General features: G+C 38.0%; 1 protein-coding gene across 4 annotated transcripts in view; it reads left to right on the top strand.

The window, feature by feature from the left end:
• The first annotated feature begins 5 nt into the window (after positions 1 to 5).
• Positions 6 to 27,434, top strand: part of GABRA4 (gamma-aminobutyric acid type A receptor subunit alpha4) — a 41,716-nt gene continuing 14,287 nt past the window's right edge. For 2 of the 4 annotated variants that reach the window (XM_061471875.1, XM_061471894.1), the window contains exons 1-8: positions 7 to 340; positions 434 to 552; positions 9,856 to 9,923; positions 12,313 to 12,533; positions 12,636 to 12,718; positions 14,447 to 14,590; positions 15,950 to 16,102; positions 19,202 to 19,461. In XM_061471875.1, coding sequence (XP_061327859.1) covers positions 258 to 340; positions 434 to 552; positions 9,856 to 9,923; positions 12,313 to 12,533; positions 12,636 to 12,718; positions 14,447 to 14,590; positions 15,950 to 16,102; positions 19,202 to 19,461 — 1,131 coding nt within the window. In that variant the 5' untranslated portion in view covers positions 7 to 257. Of the gene's footprint in view, positions 341 to 433; positions 553 to 5,275; positions 5,376 to 9,855; positions 9,924 to 12,312; positions 12,534 to 12,635; positions 12,719 to 14,446; positions 14,591 to 15,949; positions 16,103 to 19,201; positions 19,462 to 27,434 lie in introns of those variants that run through there. The other 2 variants (XM_061471902.1, XM_061471883.1) reach the window with 2 other exon arrangements.

Here is a 27,434-nt window from a genome sequence, read left to right as displayed (position 1 = left end):
GCGCTGGGCCGCGGGCGGGGCGGAGCGGAGCGGAGCCGGCGGGTGCGGGGGGGACGGGCGCCTGTTGCCCCGAGAGAGTTAACGGAGCGGGGGAACGCGCCTCTCCTCCGCCCGTGCCGGGCGCCTGGCAACCGGGGCGCCGCGCATGTAGGGCCGCCGGGGGCTGCCACCGCCCACTCCCACCGGGCCCCCGCGTCCCCTTCCCCGCCCCGGACAAGGCGTTTAATGTGCCCAGGCGTGAAGTATGGCATGCAAAGATGGTTTCTGCCAAGGAGCCAGCCATCGCCATGTCCTCGGGTCTCTCCATCGCCCTCCTGCACTACCTGTGCCTGGCGACGTGGTGAGTACCTCGGGCAGCGGCGGGGGGGGGCCGGGGCGGCCGGTACTGGGGGTCCCGACTGCTCCGCTCATCCGCTCCCTCTTTGCCTCGCAGTCTCACCGGGCCGCCAGGGCAGATCAAAAAAGAGGAGAAATTGTGGCCGGAAAATTTCACCAGCATCCTGAACAGCCTCCTGGATGGCTATGACAACCGGCTGCGACCGGGATTCGGGGGTACGGTGGCGGTGCGGTGCCGGCGGAGAAGGGGGGTGCGCCTGGCAGGGTCGGGGGGTGCAGCACTCGCCGCTCGTACCGATCCATTGCCGACCGAAAACGTGTGTGTCGTCGCCCCAGTCGCCCAAGTCCCGTTCTCCGCTTCCCGGGTCTCAGCCTGCGGGCAGGGAAGGGCCGGCAGCGGGGCAGCTCCTGGTCCCGAGGGCGCCGCGGGGGGAGGCTGAGCAGCTCCGGCTGTGGGGGCCGAGCAGGGGCGGTCCCGGGCTCAGCCCCCGCTCCGCTGTGCTGCCCACAGCCCGGGCTCAGGAGGCTACAGCTGCCGCGCTGGCGGGGAGGGAGGAAAGCTCTGGAGCCGGTGCGCGTTGGCTTGATGGAGGTGGAGGGGACCTGTCTAACATCCCAATTCTTCTGGTTCTTGGCAGTTTTGACCCCTGAATGCCACGGGCCGGGTCCTAGTAGAAACAAATGTACTTTTATCAGCCTAAAAGGTCAGGTCTTTGGTGGGTTCTGTACCACTAGTTAGGGAAAACCAGAAGTAAGGTGCTTGAGCACACCAATCTTTACCGCAGTTGCTCGGATTCTTTGATTTAGAAGTAGTAAACTTAATTGCCGTATTAGAAGTGGAGGAGTCTTGAGTTTGCCTTTAGCTGTGCTCTGCATGGGGGGTGGGGGTGGGGGAGGAGGATTGAGCCCCTTTCATGCCCCAGGCTGTTAAGATGCAGTTTTGTGCTGCTGAAGAAGCAGCCAGACTTGAAGTTCTGTATTGGGTTTGATGTTGCTATGTAGGGTCTTGAAACTAGAAGTCATTAAGATTTAGACAAAATAAAAGTTTATTTTCTAATCTGTAATGGAGATATTAAACATGCAGAAATAAAAGTGGGTTAGGGGGGAAGGTTTTTTTTTTTAGGTTTTTTTTTTTTGTTTGTTTGTTTTTTTAAGATTTAAACAAATGCTACAGCCCTTCTTACGATGCATGAAGTGTTTTATAGTTTTATAGACTGCTTCCTATGCAGGACTGAATGAGATCCTTGTGTAGGTTTATGCTGCTATATACTTTCTTCCTCCTCTGAAAGTACCTTCTTCATACACGTGATCCATCTACACTGTCATGCGTGCCAACACGTTCCCCCATGCCATATACAGTTCTCGCATGCATGATCGTGATTGTTAAAGGACAACACCTGACATTGGTGATCACCTTCTTTATTATTTTGAGTGTATAGAATGAATGAGGCCTTCTAGAAGTTAGCTAACACTTTAAGTGAGAAGGAAGCTAAATTTATTAGCACCCAGAGGAATCATTGGGAACTGGTAGCCTTTTGCAATTTAGTCTCTGTGAAGAGGTTACAGACACTTCTGCAAGCGTACAAGAGATGTGCTATGTTTGGCATTATTTTAGGTTGAATGCCAACTAATTAGTCATCTAGCAAAGATGCTTTATGAGCATTATCAGATTTCCAAAATTAAACAACTACTAAATATGTAATATGATTTACAGTTTATGTTAATTTTTATTTTAATACAGTTGTTCTTTGCAGGATATTTTGCAAGAGAAGATCTTTTTCCCAAGAAGTGTTGCAGGCTTTCAGCAAAATGCTAACAAGGAGGAAAAGTTCATTATATCTCCTTGAAGTTTCATAATGAGAGTATTGTAGTAAATGGTAGAGGAAGAAAAAAATAAATCAGATTTCAGTCTGGGAAAAACAGTTCTGCGTGAATATCTCACAAAATTGATATTTTGTTTTTTTCTTGCTTCTTCCACTCATCTTTGAGTTTATAACTTAAAAGCAAAACATGGGGGGGGGGGGGGGGGGGGAATGCTTTATTTTGGAAATGATGCTTGCCTCCCTAACTCTTTACCACAAAAAGTTACCTTCATCTGATTTGTCAAGAACAACTTTTAAAGAAAGCAAACCAAAATCAACCAAAGAAAGACATTTCTGCAATTGGTCAGATTTGATTTTTTGGCATAACTCAAAGTAATAACTATGGATTACTTATTAAAATATGCACTATCCAAATCAAGTTTTCCCTGTTTTTTTTTTTTCCTGATAAATCTTAATGACAAATGGGACTTGTATCTTAAAAGTGGGTCACCCATTAGTTTATAGTATAGGAAAAAAAATGTCAGAGGGGATGGAAATATTTAGCAGTGGGAAGTAAAGTGTGTTTTGGTAATGTTAAAACTGCATCACTTTCTGATGAACAGCAGAATATTTATTTTTGTTTTATTCTTGAGGCTGATTCACCATCTAGTTTTCACGTGGCTCGGAGTGAAATGAAGGTTTTATTTTAAGAACAAAAGGCTGCATAGAGGTCTGACTGATGCTGATTTTAAACTTCAAATTAATGAAAACATTTCCAATTCTGGCACAAATGATGTTTAAAATCAGACGTGGGGAAGTAGCCAAATTCTGAATTTTGCTGGCATCTTACAGAGTTTCCACAAATAATAATTCATGCAGGTTTTTTGCATGCAGAGTGAAGTAGAAGACTTTAGAAGATTTTGGAGTTTTCCTGCAACTGGATCCAAATTCACCATGCGATCATGAATTAACACAATTTTGGGTGGTTACTGAAGAGAAGTTAAATCACCTGAGCATGGTTACAAATATGGAAATGGCCTCTCAGGAGGGTTTTGAAACTCAGAGGAGGCTTCTCTTAGTACTTTTCATGCAGAAGCATGGCATATATTGAGGGTTAATAGAAGAATGGAGTTCTCTGTGTCCTTGGATTGACACATTGCATTACAAACTCACTTTATTAAATGGACTTAAGAAAACCTAAGAACTTGCTGACACTCAGTAAGCACTGTCAGCTTTGGTAGTCTAACAAACAAATACAGAAGGGTTTAGGAAAAAGAATATTAAAGACCCCTTAAGTTTGGGCAGGTGGAGAGGGAATCTAAAGAAGCAAGAAAGAAACTAAGAGATTTCACCTAGAAATTTGATGAAATGAAGCAGAACAGACATTTTCTTGTAGGAAAGAAAGAAAAAATAAAACCCCAAACAACCAACTTTGCTGCTGTCTGGAAGACTTTAAAGGCATAAGAGTTTTGAATTTCAGTAGAGGGAAGGAATTTAGGGACTAATGAATAAAGTAATAATGTAAGATATTTGAAAATTAGTGTGGTGGAAATAAAGTTGGTTCCATTTCCTGCACTTGTATACCCCGTTATATCTTTATCCTGGATTTCAGAATGCAATTTATAATGCATGTCGGTTTACCACTTTATAAGAATGGGGTGTTTACAAGCCACTTGTAGTGTGATTTAGAGTGGTTTACAATTGGACTGGATGATCTTAAAAGGTTTTTCCCAACCTAAATGATTCAGTAATTAACTAAAAGCATTACCTGCTGGAAAACTTCAAGAGTGCTACTGCAGTGCTGTTTTGATTCAGCTGTAAAACTTTGAAGTAAAAGCATTTCTAGTTATACCTTGGCTCCAGTTTTCATCTGCTTTAAAAATTTTGAGTGTGACGCAAAGGAAAACTATGGGAAGTTGCAAAAACCTGGATTTTCTCTGAAAATTTTTACCGTTCTACTGCTGATTAGTGTCAAATTGATGGTAGAAGTCCAGAGACTTATAAAAATTAGCATTATTTACTTGAAGTAAAAGGGCCTGGGTCTGATTTGGCATTTTAAACACTTGCATGGTTTTAGACTTTACATGAGCAGCTAGCTCATGACATAAAGAAGGGCCTGTGAGATGTGATTCAAACCTGTATGGCTTTGTAGTTTGAAAAAAATGTAATGGTGTCTTTGAAAATTTCATGATATAGTAACTCATCACACTTCAGCCTGCACTTAGGGAAGTAAGAAGGAATGGAGGGACTGAAGCTGATGAGGGCAGCATCGTCGTGTGCTGCCATGTATCTACTAATTTCAGTGACTTGTGCCTTTTAGAGAACAATTCATCTCTGGCATCTTGCTTTTAATGGCCAGTTGTATGGCCAGACCAAAAAAAAGAAGGTGGCGTGTGACAGCCCTCCTGCCCAATACTCTTAGGTTGACTGCAGAACCTGCTGACAGCTCTGAAGAAGCAGACAGTATCACCCACAGCATGTTACTGCTTGTGGTGTGGTTGTCCATCAGTTGGTGAAAGCTGGAGCTCTCTCTCTTGAGTTCTGTTTATTTGTGTGAGCTAGAGTCTGATATGAGCTGCAAGTCTCACTATCAGGTAGTGAAATGGGATAGCTCCATGGCTTTCTGTTTGGAAATTGCCACGCACACTGGCTTGTGAGTTAGAAGGAACAGGACTGTGTTAATTCATTTTTCTTCTTCTTTTCTTTCTCTTTTCATATTCTTTCTCATGATCTTGTACTTGTGAAAGTGCAGCTGAGTACTTGGTAGAATTAGATATGTTGCCCATCGTCTCCCCTAAGAACGGAAAGAGAGGACTTCTCTGCCCCTTCTGGGCTGTGTGACGTTCAGCTGATGAACAGAATTTTTGAAGAGTTTCATTTCCTGTCACTGCAGGAGGAGTGACTTTAGTCAGAAAATAAACACAGAATAAATTTGGAGAGCAAAGGCAATTTTCTGTTTTTAGAGAAAATAAAAATATCTATGTGACTCTATGCTCTTATTAGCAATACATGTGGACCTTCAAGGTTCCATTGCTCAGCATAATAGATATTGTCATTTATTTTGGTTTTTTTTTTTAGATTACAAATGGACTTGAAGTGAGCATTGTAAAGTGAAGCTGATTGTTTCTTTTTTTCAGGCAGTTGTCCAGTCTTCCTCAGCTGGTGAGAGTAGATGACTCAGGCTTAACAGGATATGGTATTAGATACCTGTAGTTGGCTGATTTGAATTTGGCCCAGGTTAGTAATGCTTGAAGTCATTACCATCTGTCTGTTGTGCAGTGACCTATATAAAACTTGGTGATATTCTTAGTTCAATTCTTAGTAGACAGGTGTCCACATCATGAAAACTGGCACCAGTATCAAGTTTGTTGGCTGTCTTAGCAGAGATTATTGATGATGAGCAGGCAAAGGAACAGTAATCTCATTTCTAGAAGTATGGTTTTTATTTTCAGGGCTCATACATGATGATGGATGAACATATGTACAGACAGAGGCAATTTTGTGCTGCTGTGTTTGTCTTTTGGTAGAGAATGTAGCCCACATGTTTGAATTCCACATGTTTGAATTATTTTTTTAAAAATGCCCTATCTAGTTGATCTGACTTCCTAACAGAACTCTTACATATAGTATGTGTCCTCAGCTGTTCTTTCTGATAGAATGAAATGAGAACACACTTCATATGATGGCTTTTTAAGTGAAAGAAAAGAAAAATGAAAAAAAAAGAAGAAAAAGAAAAAAGAGATTGATCCTGTCCAGGCAGCAAGAATTTGGAAGAAGGAAACACCAAATCTGTCACATGTAGTTATATTTAAAAAATAAATCTATAGTAAATACTTTTTTTGGTTTTTTTTAGATGTAGCTGTAAGAACTGGTGTAATATAATTTCATGTATTTTATGTATCCTGGGACTGATCTCATAATAGCAGAAATAACTGCACTTAGCATTTAATTTATACTTTATGTGTTGAAAGCTTTGTATAGGCTTGTTTGCTAATGTTCCTGATTGGCTCTGTGACTCCTGATGGCAAAATTTGCAATATAGAGAAAGCCTGTGCAGGATTTGACTGTTTACATACAGTGGAGATTTCTGCAGTGACAGTTGCCTATGGAGACGCAGGGATAATGGAGCCCAAAGTCTTTCACTGGGAGCTGTGCCGCAGTTCAACCCATATGTTGGCATAAAATCAATTGGAGAGCTGTCCTAGGTACCTCCTCACAGGGTTAGGGCCTGGCATCGCTTCTTCAGCCCACGTGTAACATCTCTAACACTGAACTATTCCGGCTTTTTGCAGGGGTTGCTTTTAATCCTGCCCGATGTTCTTTAAAGTGTATTATCTTGCAAGCAGTGATTCAGACTTAACTGTTCCCACTGCAGTGTGTAGGACTCTCCTCCTATTTCATTGACATAAAAATACACACCAGTATGTTATAAATAGTTGTTCAGCATTCCTGAAGATTTATGGTTGATAGGTACTTTCTGAACATCCATTGAGGGATAAGCCCAAATGGTCATATTTAAAGTTAATTGGCCTTCTTACAACTCACTGCATTTTATTGCCGGTAATAGAGTGTTAAGGATTCCAGTAGGCTCTTCTGCTTGCAGAGCCTGGGTTGATTAAGTGGTGCAACACATTCCTTTTGGAGGGCTGCTTAAATCACCAGTAAAAGTAGGTTAGGTGACTGCAGATCACCCCCTCATTGACAGGAATTCCCACAATTAATAATAGTTAAAAAAGGATAAAGAACAAAAAGCATGACTCACTATTTGTACCCCCGCTATTGTTACCAACTGGAATTATGTTTTCTTCTAGAAAAAGAAGATAAGGGATAGGTTTTGGTGTTGCCATAGGTACTCCTGGGTTGGCATCAAGTACTGGGATGTGCTAGAAAATACAAGATTTGGCCTTAACAGTGTGAACTGACAATGCAGGTGGAAGATGTGGAGCACAACTGGGCTGCAGTTGAAGAAAAAGAATTAGGGAGATAATCAGCTTCACTGTCCCTTGCTGCTGTCCTTGCTTGTACCAACCATTTTACTGTTTGACCAAGGTTTTGAATGCAAAGTGAGGATTTGCATATCAGTACTAGGTGGATAACTGTTACGATGCCCAAAATATTTCCAGATCCTCATTCATCTGCCATTTTCTAGAGGCCTAAAATGTGATTTTAACATTTTGTCACTATACTGCCATCGTGTCAGGCAAGCAACCGAAGTAAACTTTAATTTCCACCTTATTTTGTGGCTTCATTATTGTCTGAGATTTCCTGCTTCCTTCTTTCTCATGGGACCTACAAACAACTAAAGGTTTGAGAGCAGAATAGCAGTTAACTGAAGAATGAACTCAAGCACAGTTTTAGTCCTGTGCTCCTGCTACAGGCTTTCTGATAGATTTAAGTTATTGACTTGCTGGTTTGGAAATTAACTTCTTCATCTTAGCTCTCCCCTTCTTTCTGAGAAACTCCAAAAAAATGAACTTGCAAAAGCCTCTGAACATTTATTACTCATGAAGCTGTAATCATTTAATAAAACAAAAGAAATTAAGGCCTGAGGAGAGGCAGCTCATGCCTGTGGGAAAAATCTGCCCCATTGCTTAATTTGATATGATTATAACATCACAGTGTTCTCTGAGCTAAAGAAAATAAGGTATTGCCAGAGGAAAGCAGTTAAAGGTTTGAGGAATATTCATATTTAGTTTCTTAGAACTAACAAAGCAGTTTCTGAAACGGATACAGGAACTGAGTGCAATATTCCTGCATTTTCTTATTAGAGCTACATGGGAAAATGACTTTTTTGTTTTTCTAGAACTTTGATTTCATAAATATTTCAAGTTCAGATGAAATTAATATTTATATATTTAAACCAACCCTAGATAAATTACAGTCTTGTGATTATGGGAGGTCAGATATGATTGGATCTTTTCTGTCTATGTACAAGTATGATTGGGCTTTTCTTGCCTATTTTCTAATGATACAGAAGAATGTCTTCACTTTTGGTATCTTGACAGCTTTAGTACGAGTTTTTCTAATCTCTTGAAGCAGTTCTGCTCTCCAGAAATAATTGTATTCAGGAGATGTCACTGGACTATGTTATCAGAAGAATGAGTGGTCTAAACACTCATGGATTTCCCTGACCTAGTGAACACTTCATTACTTATAGAAGGAGCACAGCTTCTGTTTGACATGTTTAGAGAGCAACCCATTGCAAAACAAACAGCACAGTATGAAAGGGTGTTACCTGGAACATGGGAGTTTCTTCTTAAAGCCTCTTCAAGACAGTCATGCCAAACTGTCTGACTTTCCAGGTACCACTGAGCAATCAACTCTTGTGGGTGAATTTCTTTCAGATTTTATCTCATAAAAATGTCTTTCTGTGAAGCTGTTAACTTCCAGCAAAGTTGGTTTTTGACATTTAGCTTAAAAATTCATAGTTGTTCTTCTCTATGAAACTTGCAAACTTTTTACTGACATAATTTTATATGGCTTTATTTTACCTTTTTTTCACAGTTTAACACTTGTTCTAGGTGCAAGAACCATGGGTTCCCTGTTTTCCAGTTGCTTATTTCTTTTTCTCCTTTACTGTTTGATTTGGTGACATCTGTCAACAGTATTTTATTTTAATATTGTTTTTTCTTTCTTAGAGAGAAACAGCTGCTAACAGTCTTAAGTCATCCTTTCATTTTTAGACTGCAAATACTATGATAATGCCTGAATTAGGAGACTCAAGCCAATTATTCTCTGTAGAAGAGAGCTGTAGGGGTTTCAAAACTGTGGTTATGAATTTGTATATCACAGGTTGTTTTTTTTTCCCAAACAGATATGTTTATGATGTGAGTTAATTATCTGAACTAAACCATTAGCTAATGCTTTGATTGCAGAGTTATCATAATAGCTGGTAATGATTAGCAGCTTTCTAGCCTTTTACATTCAGCACAGACCTAAATTCTAGTGAAATTAGTTAGTGCATGTGTTCTTTGGTTTAAGGGGGACTGTAGAGTGAATGTCCATCTGAAATTTCAAGGTGTTTTGTCCTGTAGTAAACAAAATGATACATTAAAATGAATCTGTTTTCTCTGATGGTTGCCATGCCATATCCAGCTGTGAAAGTGCAAGGCCACTGCTCGGAGCACTCTTTTTAACAGTGTCTGAGATTACCAGTTCTTTCATGACAGGCTTTGTAATAGCATATGCACCTAGGTTCAGACCCCCAAAAAAGCTTAGATATCAAATTTTTATTTATATTGTTAATGTTAAAGCAGTTAAGGACATCTCAGTATATGGGTGCCAGTCTTGATCCTGCATTACTGAATTGCCCAGTGCATGGCATGCTAATATCTGTAGTCCCATTAATACCAGTAGGACCAAATGTTAGTAATAAATACCTTTGAGAATCTGGATTTCCTGAATTTGGTGCTTGTGGTTAATTAGTGTGGTGTTTTCAGTGAGCCTTTTAATTCTTTGGCATCTGTTTTCTTATCTGTTGAGTCAACATTGGTTTTCTGGATGGGGATTTGCATGGAAATTCTGCTTTTGATTTACTTATGTGGTAAAGGTAATTGAGCAGCGCTTGTTACTAGATGAAATGACTTGTGTTTGCATTTTGCTCTTGCTTGTCCACAGAACCCTCAAAGCAGTAACTGTTCACACATCAGGATCCTTTATGGGGATTGTTGACCTGCAAAATTCAAATTTTCTTGCTCACTTCCTTTTCATACATTAGGTCCTGTTACTGAAGTCAAAACAGATATATATGTCACCAGTTTTGGACCTGTTTCTGATGTAGAAATGGTATGTATTTCTGGGATTAAAATGCCATTTCCTGGTTCTGAGAAACCATTAACTGCACTAAGGGGGGGGGGGGGGGGGATGCTTCATCTGTACTGTTCTGTCAATCATGCAATGTAGGCAAGATTAGTAACAGCTTAATTTACAGGTTATAATTAGATACATCAGGCCTGATTCTGGTCACACTTTCACTGGGTTTTGGTTGGCTTAAGGAATTCACATCATAGGATTTAAAACAAACTGGTGTAGAGGCAGAATCAGGCCTCATGGGGAGCATCTAAGTCAGTCTACTGTGGGGAAAATGTGTAATATCTTTGAAATTGCTTTTCCTTTCTGAAGCTTGTATTATTCTCAGGGGAATAATAATGACATCATTTCACAAATACTTGTTGATGTTTTCATTTCAGATGAATACTCTTTGCTGATCTTTGTGCCCTTTTAGCATCACTTTCAGCAAATGTTTGACTGATAAAGAGTTTTCATAAATGTCTGCAGAAATTAAACATCAAAGTGACATGCATGAAATAGTTACAGAAATGTTACATTTGCATGTACTGTTTTTTGTGCCTGAATAGCATCTGCATTCATTTGAGGTCAAATCCAGCAGAATGCTCATCGGCTTCCATAATCCAGTGGTATAATCTTAAATCATACAGTAGTTTCTCTTTCTATGAGTATCCAAGAAATCCCATGGAAGTAACATAGCCATATCTGCTGAACAGAACTTCTTTAGGGGAAAGGCAGTTTTGAGGCAGTAACTTTTCTTGCCATGCAGTACTGTCATGCACTTTGTGGTGCACCTGATTTGGTGCTATCATGTGGAAAGATATGTGATAGCAAGAGTTTTTTTTCCAAGGGCTACATTCATGACAGAAGTCTCACATTGAAATCCATCTACTACTTCAGTGGTTGTAATGTACAGTATGATACTGTTCAGTGTGACAAGGGTACAAGAATCTGGTCCCAGAGAAATTCAGTAATGTGTGCCTCAAATCTAAAATGGGGGCTGCACAGTATCTCAGGTTTTATTGAAGTATTTGACATGGTACTGCATGGGAAATTATTAGTTCTATTGGAGAAGGCAGGAGTGAGAACATGGACTGAAGGTAGGTAAGAAGGTGGCAAAAGGCAAGTTTACAGCCGAGGCTAGTCAGGGATCCAGGAACTGGCTTTGGAATCATAGAATCATAGAGTAATTTAGTTAATGTACCCATTAGTGACCCAATGTGATCTGAATGTGGCTGCACTCTTGAAACTTGTTGAAATAGTGAAGAGTGGCAGTCTTGGTACAGGGGGTGATCAGAATGTCTTTTTAGAGCTGGGTTACTTTGGTACCCAGTGTAATGAAAACAGTTTAAATATTACAAAATCTTATATTACAAAATCTGTCACGTAGAAGCTAATAACAGAAACTGCTACTTATGAGCTGCACCAGCAAGAAGTAGATAAGACTTTTCTTAGATTAAGTATAAACCAAAGTGGGGGATGCAACCATGGAAGACGGACATAATTCTGAGGTGCACTACACTAGTAGACATTCCTCCTTGATGGTGAGAACAGATATGGTCATACAAGCAGTTTCAAAGGTAACGTCATGCAGAAGATTTTCAAATGAAGTTGGAAAACATTGGCTTAACACCAAAATCACAGCTGTAAGTTAGAAAGGAGTTAAAGGTTTTTCTATGCCACATGATGACTTTTTTTTTTGTGACATGCTTTAGCTTCCCAAGGTGAGAAATGCATTCCTTTGTCCATTCATTCACATATGATTTCCCATGATGTGCCTGTGTCAGCAGTTCTGTAGTTGTTTGCATGTTTTCTTTGGAGCTTTTCTGGGGAATTTACTGGGATACTTACGTAGTTAAAACCAAATGTGTATATATGTAAGAGTATATGTGATTTATTATCCATGTTTTATGAACATGGCAAAGGAAATATTTAGCTTTCCTCAGTTAAAAGCTTACTTTCCATGAGTTGAAATTAAATTTTCTTTCCTAAATTTAAAATGGAAGTAATTGTTTGTCATGTAATTTAGCCAGCAGCAGAAAATCCATGGATGCCTTTTCTTTAAGAATTTATTGACACTTATTGTCAGACATCATTTTGTTTCTGGTTATATTATGCTTGACTACAAATTTAGTTGCCCTCTTCCTGTAACCTAATTAGATAAATTATTCCCTAATGATTAAATATGTGTAGCAATTTATTGATATGACTAATATGTAAAATTAAGCTATTAAGGAGTACATATCACACCTTAATTGCTGTAAATATGTTTGTATGGTGGACTTAGCGTTTTCTTTACTATTGATTTCTTTGCTTCTGAGGGATTTCTTTATTTACAGGAAACACAAGCAAATGTGATCTTTGTTTTTCTGCAAATTTAATACAGGAATATACAATGGATGTCTTCTTCCGTCAGACATGGGTAGACAAAAGATTAAAATATGATGGCCCTATTGAAATTTTAAGACTTAACAACTTGATGGTTTCGAAGGTGTGGACTCCTGACACTTTCTTCAGGAATGGGAAAAAGTCTGTTGCACATAATATGACAGCCCCAAATAAACTCTTCAGAATAATGAGAAATGGCACCATCCTATACACAATGAGGTATTTCATCTCTTTGTTTGGCTTCTTACAATTATTGTATGCAAAAGTTATGCTGCCTAGACAAAATGGCAACCAGAGACTATTTAATTTGTTCCATTATAGGCTTACAATAAGTGCAGAGTGTCCCATGAGATTAGTGGATTTTCCCATGGATGGTCATGCTTGTCCTCTCAAATTTGGGAGTTGTAAGTTGCAATTATGAAATTTCTTGTAACTACAGAATTTAAATAGTAGAAGTAGATTTTGAGCAATTACTAAACTTTCTGAATATTGATACACAATCCTTATGCAGACAAAACTCCTGTTAACTTCCTTGGGAATTTTATTTAGGGCCTCAAAAATTAAATCCAGGCAGAGAACTGAAAACTGGGCTGTGATTCAGCTACTACCCCACTATTCTGGCTACACAGCTGCTTTAAATACCTAGTTGTTCTCAGTTCTTAGGTAGATATTCAGTGAAGTGTAAGATTTCTGGAGAAGAAAAAGAGGGTGGATCCATCTCAGTTTACAACAGCCCGGTGAAAGGCACCTAGGGAAGGAGTTTATTTGATTTTCTCTGCATTGGAGGTGCATTGACATGCTATGGTAGATATGTAGGTTATGTGCAGAGATTTCATCTTTACCCATGGCCTGTAACAGGATTCTGCATGGCAAGTTTAGACTAGATAATTTTTAGACTGATGAGAAGAATCTTAGAGCAGGTAACTTCCCTTTTCTGCTTTGAAGACAGGCAGATTTTTGGATAATCTCCAAACTTTGACTAGCAGGAACATTTTGCGACATACTGCTTAACAACCAAGGTAATTATGATTCCCCAATTTGAATTCACAGCAGAGACCTCTGAGACTGGGGATGGTTAGTGCACTACATTAACTATCTGGTCACTCTTCTAAGCCTCCTCAGTCATGGACCTCTGCTTTACATGGTCAGTGCCTAGATATTAGTCTGTTTTCTTTGACCCGAGAGTGGTGAGGTTAGAAATGGCTGGAAGCTCCTCATAGTATTTGCTTAGCATAAATTTAGCTTACACAGCTGGGTAGTCAGTCAAAAGGGGGCTTTAAAGACACTGCTCTGAGAAGGTTTTTCATCCCTTTTATGGTGGGACTGGGGACTAGGCACTGCCAGATCTGGCTTGGTATCAGCTGTTCTGTACGGGAGCTTCAGTAGTGGGTGCTTCTCCACAGGCATATTTCTTAAGGCAGAATCACCAGCCAGCAGAAATTGTGCTTGACGCTAACCTGAATTTTCCTCAGTGAAACTTGAAATAAGATGTAGCCATTTCAAATGCAAGACTGATTTAACTTAATTGTAACAGGAGTTTGAGCTGTGTACGGATTGAATGCTAGCCCTAAGTTGTGTCTTTTGTATTAAATGTAAAATGTTTCTTTGGCTGTGCTTATTTTTGGGCTATTGTGATTTTTTTACTGACCTCCGGTTCTGGCAAATATTTTAAACACAAGTTTAAAATATTGAAGTTTTTAGTATATTGTATTTTTTAGTATATAATATATTATACTATAGTTTTTAGTATAATCATTCTTTTCTGTAAAAAATGTGCACCTAGTCTCCAAAATGTATCCTCCTTATACATATTCTATTTATAAATTAGTATATTTTAATGATAAAAATTTCAAAGTAATTTAATGATAAACTTTACATGCCCAATAAGGGCCAATCCATAAAGAGCTCATGTTTAGACTTCACATTCACAGTGAATTTGTGTGTAACACTTGATGTATGACTTTAGCTGCTATTTATTCTCCTCTGAGAGTGGCTTTTGGGGCTAACTTAATATGAAGGGTATATTCTTAAGTTGTTAGTGAGAGTCTTACTGTTTCAGTAGGTTTGGATTGGGCTTTTCGTAAGGTGTGAGAAGAAGTTTCCTATTTACACAAACTGATGATGTGTTGTAGATGCTTATCCAAAGAGTGAAATGATTTATACCTGGACAAAAGGACCTGAGAAGTCAGTGGAAGTTCCTGAGGAGTCTTCCAGTTTAGTTCAGTATGACCTTCTTGGGCATACGGTATCCACTGAAACCATTAAATCTATTACAGGTAGGAATCTCGTCAGTAAAAATCAACTTGAGGTAAAACTAACCCTGTAACATTGCCCAAAATCTCTTTCTTTCCTTCTTGTAAGGTGTTCTACTGAATGTCATAGGGTATAGATGAAGGGCTGAGGACATAAATCTGAATTAGGTTTCTGTCCTTCGGATTGTTTGCGGATTCATTACAGTAGATTGCTATGGTCTTTCAGAAAGCTAGAATGAGATCATTACTCTAAGAGACAAAATAAGCGTTTAATCACTGCTTAAAATGCAGTTCAAAGAGTCAAGAGGATGCCTGGGTGAGGAAGTAATTTCTCAGTAATGTATCCACATTATGTGCAAAAGACTTCCTTTGTTTGGTGGTGCAAGCATACAGAATGGATTATTAAAGCCATAAAAACCCTCTAGTCAGATAAGGATAGGCAGAAATGCATTAGTCACAATAGATACTTCTGCTGATTTGTGCTGTAAGAAGTAAAGCAAACGGCAACTACAGGCATCTGAAATGAGCGAAGTATCACTGATGAGCAGTATGGTGATAAACAAGCATATTAGCAAAATGTTTTTAAAATTTGGAATAATTTACTAAGCATCAGCAAGTTTGGGTGTTGTGAGATAGTCAAAATGAAGCAGATAAAACAAATATATTTGATGTATTGCTCTATGGATGTTTTTCTCAAAGATAAAACAGCATTTTGCAATACACTAGCGGTTTACTTCTCAGCATATTGATTATTATGAGTTAACCACAGAATTTCCTTACTGTTCCCAAAATTCTCATTCTGTAGTGCTTTATTTAGACAGTTTGTTCAGTTTACGATGAATCAGCAATTATTTTTTTGTTTAATACGAATGTTAACATTTTAGATAAAGGTACAGTATTTTTAATTCTTATTAGTGATTTTTGCATTTGTTTCGTTACCATAGTGGTGCTGACATATAAAACTAGTAAAAAGCTGAGATGCTTCCATAACATTTAATGTGTATCGTTGTTGTTTATTTGGCAGATAGGTACCACAATGTTAGGGATACGATGGTGGGTAGGTAGCTTGTGTCTTTGGGCTCTTTTCATGCACAGCTGCTAAGAGAATTTTTAAAATCATGCTAATACTATAAAATGTAATCCAATATTAGCTGTACATTTATAGTATTTTGGATATCAGTTTCTGAATGCCACTGCTAGGATCTACTGCTTCTAGGGTATTTGTTTAAAACTTTCATTCTTGACTTTAAGGAACATATCTTTCTATGGTATGAATAGCATCAGCTTAAACAATACTAGTTGATAATCTGAAACAGTTATTCTGAACACAAATTTTTGGCACAGTCAGAAAAATATTTTCTTTTACTTACATATTTTTTCTAGGTGAATATGTTGTTATGACAGTTTACTTCCACCTCAGACGAAAAATGGGTTATTTTATGATTCAGACCTATATCCCATGTATTATGACCGTGATCCTTTCTCAAGTTTCATTTTGGATAAATAAGGAATCTGTTCCAGCTAGAACTGTGTTTGGTAATTATTTCTTTTTTCCTTTTTCTTGTACTGCTTTATTGACTTTCACTAGAATAGGCCTTTTTAGTGCATTGGGGTATACTGCCTCCATACTAGTACAGAAACAAGGGAATCATATAAATTCAGAGAAATTTTTGCTGTCAATGTATGAAGAATGTTGCTCTGTGAATCCTTGGAATTTGAAGAGAAACTTGGAATGTATAACCTGAAGGGTGTCATGGTTGCCTGTGGCAAATGGCTATGTATCTCGGGGGATTCTACCTGCTTGGGTAGAATCCCAGAAAACTGGGAAGACCTGAGTAATACGGTCAAGTCCTTAATCCACATCCAGAACAATTTTATCCTTTAGTGGACAGTAGTGTAATTACTTATTTTAAAACAATTTGATTGGGAGTGTGTGAGATGTATCGATGTCGTCTTATATCTGTGTCATTAGTGAAAGCTTGCTATCAGTAAGGCTTAGATCCTGTTCCTGTAATTTTGTGTTTAATGCTTTTCTCTCCTTTTTGCCATTGCTGTTATAAAAATGAATTCAAAAAGCAAAATGATAGCAAGATATTAAAATTGCCTTCCTCAAAATACATCTTGAATGAGATGGTACAGTGACTCTGAAAATGAAAACAAAAAAGCTTCGATGGAAGACAAAGCAGAAGACATTAAATGGAAATACGATTCCTAACAATGAAGTAGGATAAAAACATTTTTAAAAGGAGTCTTTATAGAGCAATGTCTTGACTTTATAATGTACTGTAGCCTAAAACAGGACTAATCAGGAAGAGAATGTTCTACAAAAAGCCTTTCTATAGATAGATAGATGCTGGCAGGAATGATGGGAATTAATGTTTCTACGTGACAGCCAGCTCAAACAACATAAGTGGAGTCAGAACACTGCTCAGTATCACAAATTAACAAGGTTAATGATTAGTTATAGGAGAAATAACCTGCAAACCTAATAAGAACCATACTAGCTCAGAACTTGAGCATTACATTAGTCAAAGTAGTATATCACTTCACATGCCCTTGCAGGGATGTTGAATAATGGAACTTTTTTTGAAGGGAGTATTCCTATGAACTGGAAAGGTAGCATCTGTATTTACAGACAAAATGTGATAATTGAAAATGTACAAATTATAGAGCAATAGATGTAATAAGTATCATTATATACATATGTCACACTGGAAACAAATAATGATGTTTGGACATCCACTAAGTTACAGATAATTCTCTAAAATGCCTTTGAAAGCAAATGGCTTAAAGTATGGCTAAAAAGTATCTTTTGAGTTTTCTGATAAATTCCAACAGGGACTTTGTTTTCTAAAGGTTTTCTTAGAAGAAAAGATAGGCAAGAGATAGGAATGAAGCGAGAACACCTGCTATAGTACCAGCTTTCTAGTGGAACTGTGAGAAGAGGCTATCCAAAAAAAGATCTTTCCATCGGACATTGCAGAAGCTTGCAAGTATTTAGCTCTGAATATTTGCAGTTCGTGTGTATATGTAATATTTTTTTTACCAGAACCGATTTCCTACCCTGTAAAACCCTGTGGCACATATTAAAGAGCAATTGCAGTGGCAACTGTAAGTCTCCCAGAAGAATGATTTAATCATCGACTGATAAAGAATATGGCAATAAACTGTGATACTGTTATGGCCTGCCTGCTTCTCCTTCTATTTGGGGAATGGTTGTCCATTCAAGTCACTTCATCCTATTACATCTATTAAACAAATGTCTTTAAAAAAAACTATTCAGACAAGCTGTTTCCTTAGTGGACAAAGGTAGGAGAGTAAGGATAGGGCTAATCAGGAATGGGTCTCTTCCAGGAAAAAAAAATAACTTTCCATATTTATTTTTTTTTTTAACTCAGACTTAAATATTTTTAGTGATGTGTTTTTCAACACCTTCCCACTGAAGAAGGTTTTGTGAGCTTGCATCTGTGTTTCTATCCCGCTGAGTTTGCTCCGAGTTATTCTTTGTGCTTTCACAAACTGGCTATTACTTTTTCCCTTTTTTTTTCTTCTTCAGTAGGAAGGACTGGGTTTTTTTGTGTCCAGTTCTCTGTATGGCAGTGTCTAGGTGAAACTTTTTCATACTAGATTATCCATATGCAATACCACTGCTTAAGGAATAGGGTATGTGAAGATCCTGTTGGAAACTATGCTCGTAATTACTTTTAATTCTTCTGAGCATATGCATTTCATCTTGAATTAAAATGGATACAGTATGCTTTTCATAAGAGTAAAGACATCTCCATTTGTAGTCAGTCTTGCCATTATCATGGTAGGACTTATGCAGTGTTCACTATATTCTTGGTATTATGTTTGCATGATACGGGATAATTTGGATGAAAAAGGAAAAAAAATCCCACCCCATACCTTGGTTTTATACAGCATGTTATTTGCACTTGAAGTATTCCCATGAAGTGGGCATATTTTGAGTTCAGTGTTCATGCCTGTATATTTTAATTAAAAAGTTCTTCTTTTTGGAAGATTAAATTCTAATTAAATTTCATTGGTTGAGTAGTAGCAGAAGGGTTTAAAAAATAAGGTGATATTTTCTTAATGAACAGAGTTACTAACATAATATTCTAGTTTTCCTTAGCACCAAAATAATTTGCCATGACTTAATGGCACCTAGATTATAAATGAGATCAGAGGAAAAGACACAGACTAATAGGTGGCATTCTGAACCCATTACAGGAAAGATCATAGTTTTGCTGCAGCCTGAGGAGCACAGACATGATTTAACAACTTAAATTATGTTCAGATGTTTATAAAATAACTTGTTTTAAGAGATAAGAATAAGAATTTATACCGAACTTGACACAAAAAGAATGTGAAATGAAGGCTTCCACGTTTTCTTCATTTGAACTGTAGATAATCTGCTGATGTCACAGCTTTCCATGCCTCCTTTAAAAATCTGGTTAACTGTTTTGTATGCATAGCTGCTTATAGATATATGATTATTGCCATAACTTAAATCTAATGAACTATTCATCATCAGCAGAGAGATTTCTGAGCAATTTAAAAGTGTTTGAAATTGCTTGCCTATTCTCACTTTGTTTTACTCATATTCAGCAATGCTTTTGCTTTATTTCTTTGAAGGAATAACTACAGTGTTGACAATGACGACACTGAGCATCAGTGCAAGACATTCACTACCAAAAGTATCCTATGCTACTGCCATGGACTGGTTCATAGCAGTCTGCTTTGCCTTTGTGTTCTCTGCTCTTATTGAGTTTGCTGCTGTCAACTATTTTACTAATATTCAAATGGAAAAAGCCAAAAGGAAGACAGTAAAATCCCTTCTTGAATTTCCAGTTGCTCCACTACAAAGAAAAAGAAGTACAGAAGAGACACTCACGGTAGGTTTTCAGCCTGTGTTTAACTTTATCTTTCTGGTACAGTTTCTTGGTAAAAACAGGCCTTTAACTTCCTTCCAGGTTCCTTCTGAGCTAATGATTTAGTAAGTCAACCTAATGGAAGGCTAATGCTACACTATATTAAATGATGAAAACATGTAAAACATGACTTAATTCTTACTTGCATTATTAGATTAACTCAGGAGAGAAGAAGGTTGTGTCCATCCATACTTGCAGTCTCTTCTGATATTTAGTTGTGTTTTGGCAAAGGTCAGTTAGGATGGGCATCTTTAGAAAACTTTCTTTCCCTTTTGCACATTGAGTCTGATTGGATTGATTATATAGACCAAGGTATTGCATATTATAAGGAAAGCATGATATCTTACGTAGCTAATGTCTCTAATTAAAATAGGCTAAGGCACTACAGGAATACCTTGGTGCACTTCCTTAGATATCACAGTTCTCCTTTCATTGCGTATATTGCATATTCAGAGTTTTCTTTCTTAATGAGACACCTAGCTAACAAAGTTATTGCAGCACCTGCACTGACATGCGGTAGGCCGGTAATTCCTTGCCATGGCTGACTCCTGGCAACACCACTCAAGAAGTAAGATGCTGACAGCAGCAATGTAATTTACTCTTCCTGTCAGGCTGACTTTGTAGTTTCCTTTGGCTGAGCCATAATTTAAGAACTGCTGTTTTAGACTGACTCTTGGTAATTTTGTCTTCTGTCTCTTTCATATCTCATTTGTCTCCTTTCCTATTCATCTGCTCTTTTTTTTGCCTTCCCACCCCTTCCATTTGCTATTGCTGCTCAGCTGCTGTCCTCCCACTTTCATTTTTCTTTCGCTTCTTTGCTGTCCTACCATAGAGTGCTACTGCTTTCAATCTCCTGGCTGTGTTGTTCTGTTAGCTCCCATTTCTGCTTAAAAGCATGGATGTGCTCCTGAAGAGTGTGTTACTCATCACTCTGGGAACAAGAAAAAGTATGTTTATGGTAGCGTGGAGTTGGCTGTGTACAAAGAGGTATTAGTGCCATTAGTTTGTGTTAACTTCTTAATTGTACAGCATGCAGTTTAGTATCGCATGCACTCCTGAGGAGAGTTAATAAATACTGCTTTTGGTGATAGTCAGGTTTCACTTGAGTCCATAGGAATACAAGCAGTTTCATCCTAGGTTTATTTAGAAGATTTGAGTAAAGCAAAAGGAAAAAATAGTAGTTTTCTCAGGTAGCAACTATAGAGGCTTAAAAAATTGTTTTGGTTCATGGTCAGAATTGCTGTGTCAGTCTTGTATCATGCTTAGCCGCTTGTACATGTTTTGGAAAAACTCTTCTTTCTATTTCTTCCCCTACGCTCCCCCTCCCCACCCCCCTTTTTTTTTTGTTTTTTAACAGCAGCAACAACAGAATACATCCAAATTGAGAGCTTGGTAAAATGTGAAGTGAATAGTTCCATTCCACTGCTTAATTAATTATTCTGTGATAAAAGTAGTCGTGTGCTTACAGATTTGGGGATTTTGAAAGCCCTCAAGGAGAAATCTTGAAGGGTTACATATTAATGTTGTGAGCATGTGAGTGAGTAATAATGTTGATTGTACGTTGAACGCTTGTGTGTGTTTGCTGGTTGGTTTGTTCGGATTTGTTTGTTGGTTTTTTTAACGGCTTTTTCTTCAATTATGCCTATGCTAAGACTTGAGTCTTTGCTCTTCCAGGACAGGAGTACACGGTGAGAACACGGATACTGTTATAATAACTTAGCTACCATGCAGTCCTTTCCATAAGTAGAGGATAACTTCTGTTCTGGTCTCCTGCTGCACAGAACAGAAGCTAACTTGTTCTAATTTGTTAGAAGTTTATATGCATGTTAGACTCTGCTTTCCAACCTAACATATAATATAGTCCTTTCCTTAAAATGTTTAGTTTTGCTTATGAAAGACTAATATAGAATTTTCTTATGCCTTATTATGAATCTGACTTTTTTTTTCCCCCTGCACATATACTGTCTAATCTGTGCTGATATACCAGAGCTAACAGAATCTCATTTTCCCTATGAATTTGTGGTGCAAAGAATGTAGGACAATAGCCTGCCTGTAGCATGTAATCCGTGATCATTGTTTCTTACAAGTTTCATCTCCATAGCTAAATGATAGGGTTTGAAATATTAACCCAGTTTATGTTTAAAAAACAGTCTGTAGTACATTGCCACTATTGTACTAGCAACTCTCTTGTTAGCAATACAATTGCCAGAGCTCAAGGGAAAGTTTTATGTTAAACTTGAAACTTTTCAGAGAGACTTTGACTAGTCTGGTAAATTTGTCAGTATTCCAAAATTCAAAATTTTTACTTAGCCCATGAGGGAAATGTGTGTAAATTGGGAAAAAAGATGATCAGATACCTGGACCATGTTTTTTTTTTTTCTGGTGCATGTCTCACCATTTGCAACCTGCTTTGGATCTTCTAAAATTGGAGGGGGAGAGATCCCTCTCTTACACCTCGTAGTCCTGTACTTTTGCCTGCCTTGAACTGGCATACAGAAGGTTGCACTGGCTTTTCATGGTTGAGGTCCCATCTGTGTAGGTGCCCTGAAAACAAAACATCCAGAGCAGTTGAGGCTGTTAAGGAAACCAAACAAGGTGAAAGTATACTTTTTAAGGGCTTAATTTTGTGGGCTTTGTTTTTGCATTATTTACTGGGTGGTTACATGCACTAGCTTTTTAATTTTATTTATTTTTTACCTCAAGTAACGTGGTTGGATTGTCCTAGAAGGCTTCTGGGATGGAGCAAGTTGGTCTGTGAAACTGGGTTCCCTATAGAACATAGGGATTTTACTATTCGATAGTACTAGAAATTTAGGTATATTAATAGTACATTTTGGTAAAATAAAGATAAATTGCACATAATTGGAAGTCCTTTTTTAACATGTATGTGACTGATTTATGACCATAGAATTAAAGTGGGTTTTCTATACTGAATCAGTTCATATATTACTCACGTTAATTACAATTCTTGGTGGTGTGGTGGTGTTTTCTTTTTGATAAGAAACACTTTTCCAGTTGTCTGGGATCAAAGGCAACTCTTCTTGTTACGATCAAATGATTTGGGACATATTAATTCATATTGTATATTCACCGCAACCAGTACATCTTTACTGTAGCAAATGTGGATTATATTCTTTTCTAGGTTATTCATTTGTGTAATTGTATTTAATTTTTTGAAGCTTCATGATGGGTGATGGATCAATGTATTGATTACAGTAAGCATTAAAAGAATTTTGGAGACTAGCTAAGTAATCTGAACTTTATTAACTCCAACAAAAAATTGGTTGGGGGTGGCAGGAGCGAGCCTGTAGTGCCTGTATATGCAGGTGTCCCCCTCTATCACTTGATTTGGTTTTAGCCATGGTCTTATGCAACGTCTCTTTACCCTCCTCCTCTCCCTGTCTCACTTCAACTTTCTTCTTGTTGCCTATAACTTTCTGCTACAAACTTAATGTGTCACCGTAAAGAGTGCAGTTCTGCAGTAGACATCCCATGAGTAATGTCCAAGCTTGCTTTAGGTCTGCCTTGAGTTCACAAGGAACTTGGACAGCCTCACTCATCCCTTCTGTCACACACAGTGAGACCATACTGGAGTCTGTCTAAGCCAAGACAGATGACTTACACCATGGTCTCATGTGATTTTGTTGTCTTTGGAACAAGTTAAAATGCTTTCAGGTTAGAAGGAATTTCTTTACATTGAGAGTGTCAGAGCACTGGAACAGGCTGCCCAGGGAGGTTGTGGAGTCTCCCTCTCTGGAGACATTCAACAGCCTTCTGGGCACGTTCCTGTGTAACCTGCTGTAGGTGGCCCTGCCTTAGCAGCGCGGTTGGACTAGATGATCTCCAGAGCTCCTTTCCACCCTAGTGATTCTGTGAACCTGTCCCTAATGTTCTGAACTACTTTCTTTAGTAAGAGCAGAAATGTCGTGCAAGTCAGTGTGTGATGGAAATGAATGATTTATAGTTTGTTATTGGACTTCTGTGTCTATTTTTATGCTTCTGCACGATTTCCTTCTCACTGTATTCCTATGAAGTTTATTTTTAAAGATGTCCTGGTTTCATCTGGGATACAGTTAATACCTACCCAGTTTTGGAGATGAAGAATGCTACTGAAAGGTAGTCTTCAAAAAACAGGCTCCTAAACACTGTTAACATAAGCTTCAACCTTAGTTGTTTTTAAAAGAGTGTGAAACTTGGAAAAAAACAGTTCAGACTCAGAAGACCCTTTTCAATGGAATAATTTCATTAAACTCAGTCACAAGTAGATTGTAATTCTGAAATTTCTATTTTTTGAAGACAGTTAAGTGTTATGTTGTCTTGAGTAAGCCACATAGCATCTAATGGAGGAACTGAAGGGTTAAACTTCACTGCCATGTAGGCGTGCACTCCTCTCCTTAGTAGGATAATATGTGATTGGCATGTACCTGGCAAGTTTACAAGAAACATTTTCATGTGGGCAACACGCATATGTGCTTTTATATGTAGTCAAGATGTATTTTCTGTGGCTTTGTGGTCATATGATGGACAGGACTCAAGTGATATGATGGGGGATGGGAGGAAAGTGGGGATCCTTTGGCAGCTTTTGATGAGCAGATGTCTAGAATAATTTGTCTGGAGCAATTAATCTAGCTCATGCCCAGCTCTCTGCCTCATCTCCTGACTTCCAGAGTAAGGGTTCAGCTGGATAAATAGCTCTTATGGGCTGGGTACAATCCAGAGGCTATAGGCTGGATACTTCTCTTAGTGCATGTGTATGCTGGGTTTTTTTTTGTTTTGGTTTTTTTTTTTGTTTTTTTTTTGTTTTTGGTCTTACTCCCCAGAGTTGATTAATGCTGAAACAGCAGCAGACACACTCTTGTTTCTAAGGCTTAGACTGTAAGTGAAAGTGGAAATATTAACCTTTGAACCAAAACTTCTTTTTGACTATGTAGACGTATTCTGTAATGGAGAGGTGCATAAATGTACCAGATCTAGAGCAGTACTGCTTTTTTTTCTTTGCTTCTACCTTGGACTAGTAAAAAAATATCTTCCTCTGTCCCAGCAAATAGAGAAGTGGAGCTAAGCCCTCTTCCCTCATATGTGGAGGGAGTTACCTGAAGAGCAGCTAGATCTTACTGGTGGTACTTGGACCACAAGGTGATGGTTTGCTTGCTGAACTTATATGGATGCATAGCCTACCTCCTCTGTGTGACTTGAGTAGTTCTGCTGTTGGAACAGCATTTCAGTTTTTAAATATAATAATAATTTTTTGCTTCTTCACTGATTCATCACTGCCTTGGGTGTTATGGTTCAGGTTTTTTTAAGGGCAGTGACATTTAAAACTCAGATCCTAATGAAGGGCTTCAGGTTCAAGAAATGCTTATAGAGTTCATGCAGATGTAAGGACAGGACCATACAAAGGGAACCTGCTGTGCCATATGAATAATTTCTTTGACATGAACAATTTTCTGTCACTCTTGTTCTGTTAGTCAGCATTTTTGCTATCAATTATTTACTGTCGTAATATGCTAGCATCATGTTAGGTAGGATGGGAGTGGATGCAGGTCATAAACAACTAGCACATTTCATACCAATGCTATTTGAAAGATGGGAGCTAATAACTACCTAGGGTAAGGTGGCAGTGACTTAGTTTGAATGCTTGGAGACATGAAGATAGAATAAAGACAAACTGGTTCTTAAAATATCTTATTAACTATGATGCCCAGGTACAATGTTTTGTGTTGTGTTTTCCTCCCCATCCCCCATTTTTTTTTTCCCCTTCTGATTGCTTCTTTTTTGTTGTTGTTGGTTTTTTTAACTTAGTTCTCTAGACTCAGGCAGTCCCACCCAACAAATGACACTACTCACAGTGTATAAAGCTAAATATGTGCTCAAACAATACAATTGAGGCATAAATGTGTGGTGTACAATTTACAATGGTTTTCTTAATATTTCACATTGTATGTCTTTCTAAATAGCACAAATTAAAGTGCTATATTAAAAAAATTGGTCTCTTTCCAAGAACCCAATATTGCTCTACCTTTAACATGGCTGAGTTGTGGAATAAATTTACACTGGAAGTAGAATCATTTGCCTACTGCAAAGTGAGCAGAGTAATTACTGGAAGTATGCAACGTAGGATTAGGTTTGGGATTAGATTCTGAGACAACTGTGTTGTAAAATACATTGAATTCCAGAATTCAGTTATAATGAAGGTAAAAAACGGCTGACTGTTGATAAAATGAACAAAAGTGTTGCAGTTCAAAGTTGAGGAATGAGGGTTTTTTTTTCATATTGATATAAGAAAATGGAAATTCTTTCTGTTTTGGGGTGATTCTGTTTGTCTCTTGGGGTGTTGGTTTGTTTGTTGTTTTTTTTTAATATTCATAAAACCCCAGAAGTTTATTTTAACCACCTGATTTATAACTAAACAAAAAATCATGATATTTCCTCCACCCCTTGCTAGCAAGTGTGGTAATTGCTCACTCTTCAATTTTCTATAAGTATTATAATGAACTACCACAATAGTAAGCAAGGGAATATGAGGGATATGCTTGGCTGTTATTCATCTGATGCTCAAATAGCTGACAGTGTTCCCCCTATAGTTGCGGGAAGACTTAATTTAAATTGTACTAGGATAAGGCTTTTATTTTGGAGACCAAAGTTCAGTAATGTCAATCTTTCAAGTGGTTATTCTACAAAATACTAAACTGTAATGTCTTTAATTCTAAATATATGCTTAAATGCCATCCTGTGCTGTTGTGCTGGTCTACTGGAAAAAAACCTCCACCATGCTCCAAAAAAATGTATTCCTTATAGTTTTGTCCTTAGAATAAACAATACGCGTTCTTGTTATTTTTATACTAATGTCAGTAGCAAGGTTTAAGATAGGGCTATTGATCTAATGATTTATTTTTATTTTTTTTTTAAGAGGCAAATGTTAAGGACTCATAACATATGTGACAGCATTTCAGAAACAGCACTTCAGAACAAACCTGAATGGTGACAGGGGTAAGATTTTCAGATTGCTCAGCATCCCTGACAATTTTTATTGTCAGGGATTTCATAGTTTTCCCTATGATCATTACTATGAAATGATGCCTTTGAGTACAAGGCTCTTCATATTTTCTGCTTAAACCTTTTTCTGTATTTATATTCAGATTTCAGTTTTGTTTCCCCTCCATACAGAGTTTTCAGTACTAGTGAACCCAATGACATCAAATTGCAATTGAGTTTCACAGCTGTGTGTGAGATTTCTAGCTGATTTCATTTTTACACTGGGAAGATTGGAGTCGGAAGAAATAAATGTTGAGAGGCTTGGGAAAATCTATGAGGCAATGAGTGTTCAAGGCATTTTCAGCAAACCACTGAAGCAAATTTAACTACAGCTTTAAGGTCACCAAAAATTGAAAGATATAGAAAATAATGAAGGGTTTTGGTCCCTGATCAGCTGTTCTTCTTCCTTTCATAGATGTTAAACAGAGCACCTTGACAGCTGATTACCACATGACCTCTCCTAATAGATTTATTCTCCCAATGTTGCTTTCAGCTCTTTCATTGTTGTCATGATATAAATAAATCTCCAAAAATTGTGCACACCAGTCCTTAGGAACCCTATACAAGTATATGGCTCTTTAGCATCATACAGGTGGATAGGTTTATTTGGCATCTAGTTTTTGAAAAATGGTTCTTCTAATTATGTCTGTTTAATAGCCTTGAATTCACTTGTCTTTCACATGTACTTTTGGGCCTGTCAGAGAATCATAGAATGCTATTTGGTTGGAAGGGGCCTTAAAGATCACCTAGTTCCATCCTTCTAATAGACCACATAGCTCCCCATCCAACCTGGGAACACTTCCAAGGGTGGGGCAACCACAGCTTCTCTGGACAATCTGTTCCAGTGCCTTAGCACCCTCACAGTAAAGAATTTATTCCTAATATCTAACCTATATCTACCC

The sequence above is a fragment of the Pezoporus flaviventris genome, unplaced genomic scaffold (assembly GCF_033815535.1).
Source record: "Pezoporus flaviventris isolate CSIRO_AGI_PZ_B2104156 unplaced genomic scaffold, CSIRO_AGI_Pfla_v1 ptg000002l, whole genome shotgun sequence".
NCBI classification, from domain to species: Eukaryota; Metazoa; Chordata; class Aves; order Psittaciformes; family Psittacidae; genus Pezoporus; species Pezoporus flaviventris.
Note: the sequence above shows the minus strand (reverse complement) of the source record. Positions and strands in the feature narration are given on the sequence as shown.